Source organism: Seriola dumerili, unplaced genomic scaffold, assembly GCF_002260705.1.
Source record: "Seriola dumerili isolate Sdu_G_001 unplaced genomic scaffold, Sdu_1.0 BDQW01023332.1, whole genome shotgun sequence".
Taxonomy (NCBI): domain Eukaryota; kingdom Metazoa; phylum Chordata; class Actinopteri; order Carangiformes; family Carangidae; genus Seriola; species Seriola dumerili.
In genome coordinates, this window is record NW_019197587.1 from 1 (window position 1) to 1,623 (window position 1,623).

The 1,623-nt window shown below is 40.7% G+C and overlaps 1 protein-coding gene across 1 annotated transcript; it reads right to left on the bottom strand.

Annotated features, from left to right (window-relative positions):
* Positions 1-60: 60 nt before the first annotated feature.
* LOC111240213 (apolipoprotein B-100-like) lies at positions 61-1,493 on the bottom strand (the record flags this gene model as incomplete). Its single annotated transcript, XM_022770181.1, has 4 exons — positions 1,317-1,493; positions 1,100-1,230; positions 860-994; positions 61-221 (listed from the first exon to the last, which is right to left on the bottom strand). Coding segments are annotated over exons 1-4 (561 nt in total), but the record flags the coding sequence as incomplete, so codon positions are not given.
* Positions 1,494-1,623: the final 130 nt, after the last annotated feature.

Consider the following 1,623-nt stretch of genomic DNA (forward strand, 5'->3'; position numbering starts at 1 on the left):
TTTTTGTAGGCTTCAAGTTTTAACAAAGATAACCTGAACCATTAAATCCAAGACTCATACCTCCACAAACTTCTTGAAGATGTGACGGACTTTCATGTCGGTCTGCCCAACCTGCATGTCAAGAAGCTCGTTGCCATAATTCTGAAATATTTCAGCGTTTGGCAAGATGGTGGTCTCAGTGTTCACATTAGACTTGAACTCAACCTCAATCTCCTTGGAATCTGCAACAAGAGAGATGAATGATACACAATGAAATTTTGCATTTTTTCTCAATCAAAATGGAAGGTTTGCAATGAAAAGGTTTGACTTTTATGACTGATATCATAAATGTTTAAAATTGTCATTCTGTCTCATTAAGTCTCCCCTCAAATGGAGTTACCTTTATATGGCCAACAGTGTCAGGTGACTTGTTTTGGGCCGCATACTTGGGTCCCAAAGTTTAACCATGTTTCTTATGGTGTTACATGTTTCCATTCCATTGACTATGAAATTAATTGTTATGTAATATTATGAAAAAGGGTAAAACACATTACCATATTTCAATGCAATTTTCTGCTCAGAGGTGGCATCCATGAACTTGATTTCACTCTTTAGCTCCATTTCCAATTCTTCATCACGCTTCATGTTAGCTGTGACAGTGGCATCGGTATTGATTGATGGGACAAGAAGCTGGACTTGCAGCATACCTTCCTTCATGGCCTTCAGACTGAAAGATGTATCAGTTAGTAAGTGTCATCTTGATGATTAGGGTGACATTAATGTTTTGTCATGAGGATTTCTTACTTGGCACGGCCAACCAGGGAGAGCTGAGGTATATTCTTATTTATGAAGTCCAGAGAGACTGAGTGAGTTCCTTTGCCCTTGGTGTTTCCATCAACAACACCCAGCCTGAGTCCAGCCTCCACATCGTAGTCAGGGATCTGGATGTCAGCAGTGATCACATTCTTCCTTCTGTTATATTTCATGATTGCCCTGGCTTCAGTGGGATCTACACCTGTTGTTGGCCAACCAAGAGATTAATATCACAAAACTCCACTGTGTGAGTGGTTCCAAATTGTGCTAATAATGAGATGGAAAGATTTTCAGCATTGTACTGTACCTTCAGCCCTCAGAATGAACTTCACAGAGTCAACCTTCTGCCGTCCCTCGTCTCCCTCCCTGAGGAGCTCGTAGGCAACAGTGGCTGTGTACTCAGTGACTTCACCAGTAGGGTGGAGCTCCATAGCAAATCTATTAAGATTAATTTGATATTTCTCAGTTAAATAATTTTATTTGAGAGACTACTATTTGCCCGTGGTTTAGAAACTCTCACTCACTTGCTGTCTCCAGTGAAGGGGAAGTAGGGGGCTGTCTCTTGAGAGAAAGCATCAATGTACTGCAGAGCTGTGCAATATTTCATTCCAGCGAAGACGGGAGTGCACTCATTAACATCCACCTTGTCCATCACCATAGGGGGAATGGTCCTCACCTCTGATCCAGTTACTGCCACCAGGGTGTTTCTAAATGTAACAAAGTTAAAATCTGACTTTGGCTGATTTCTATTATTTAAATGCAGAAAGGTTGATCACACAGACAAAAAAAACTTTGCACTTCAACTACATACAAACTTTGCTACTATATTAT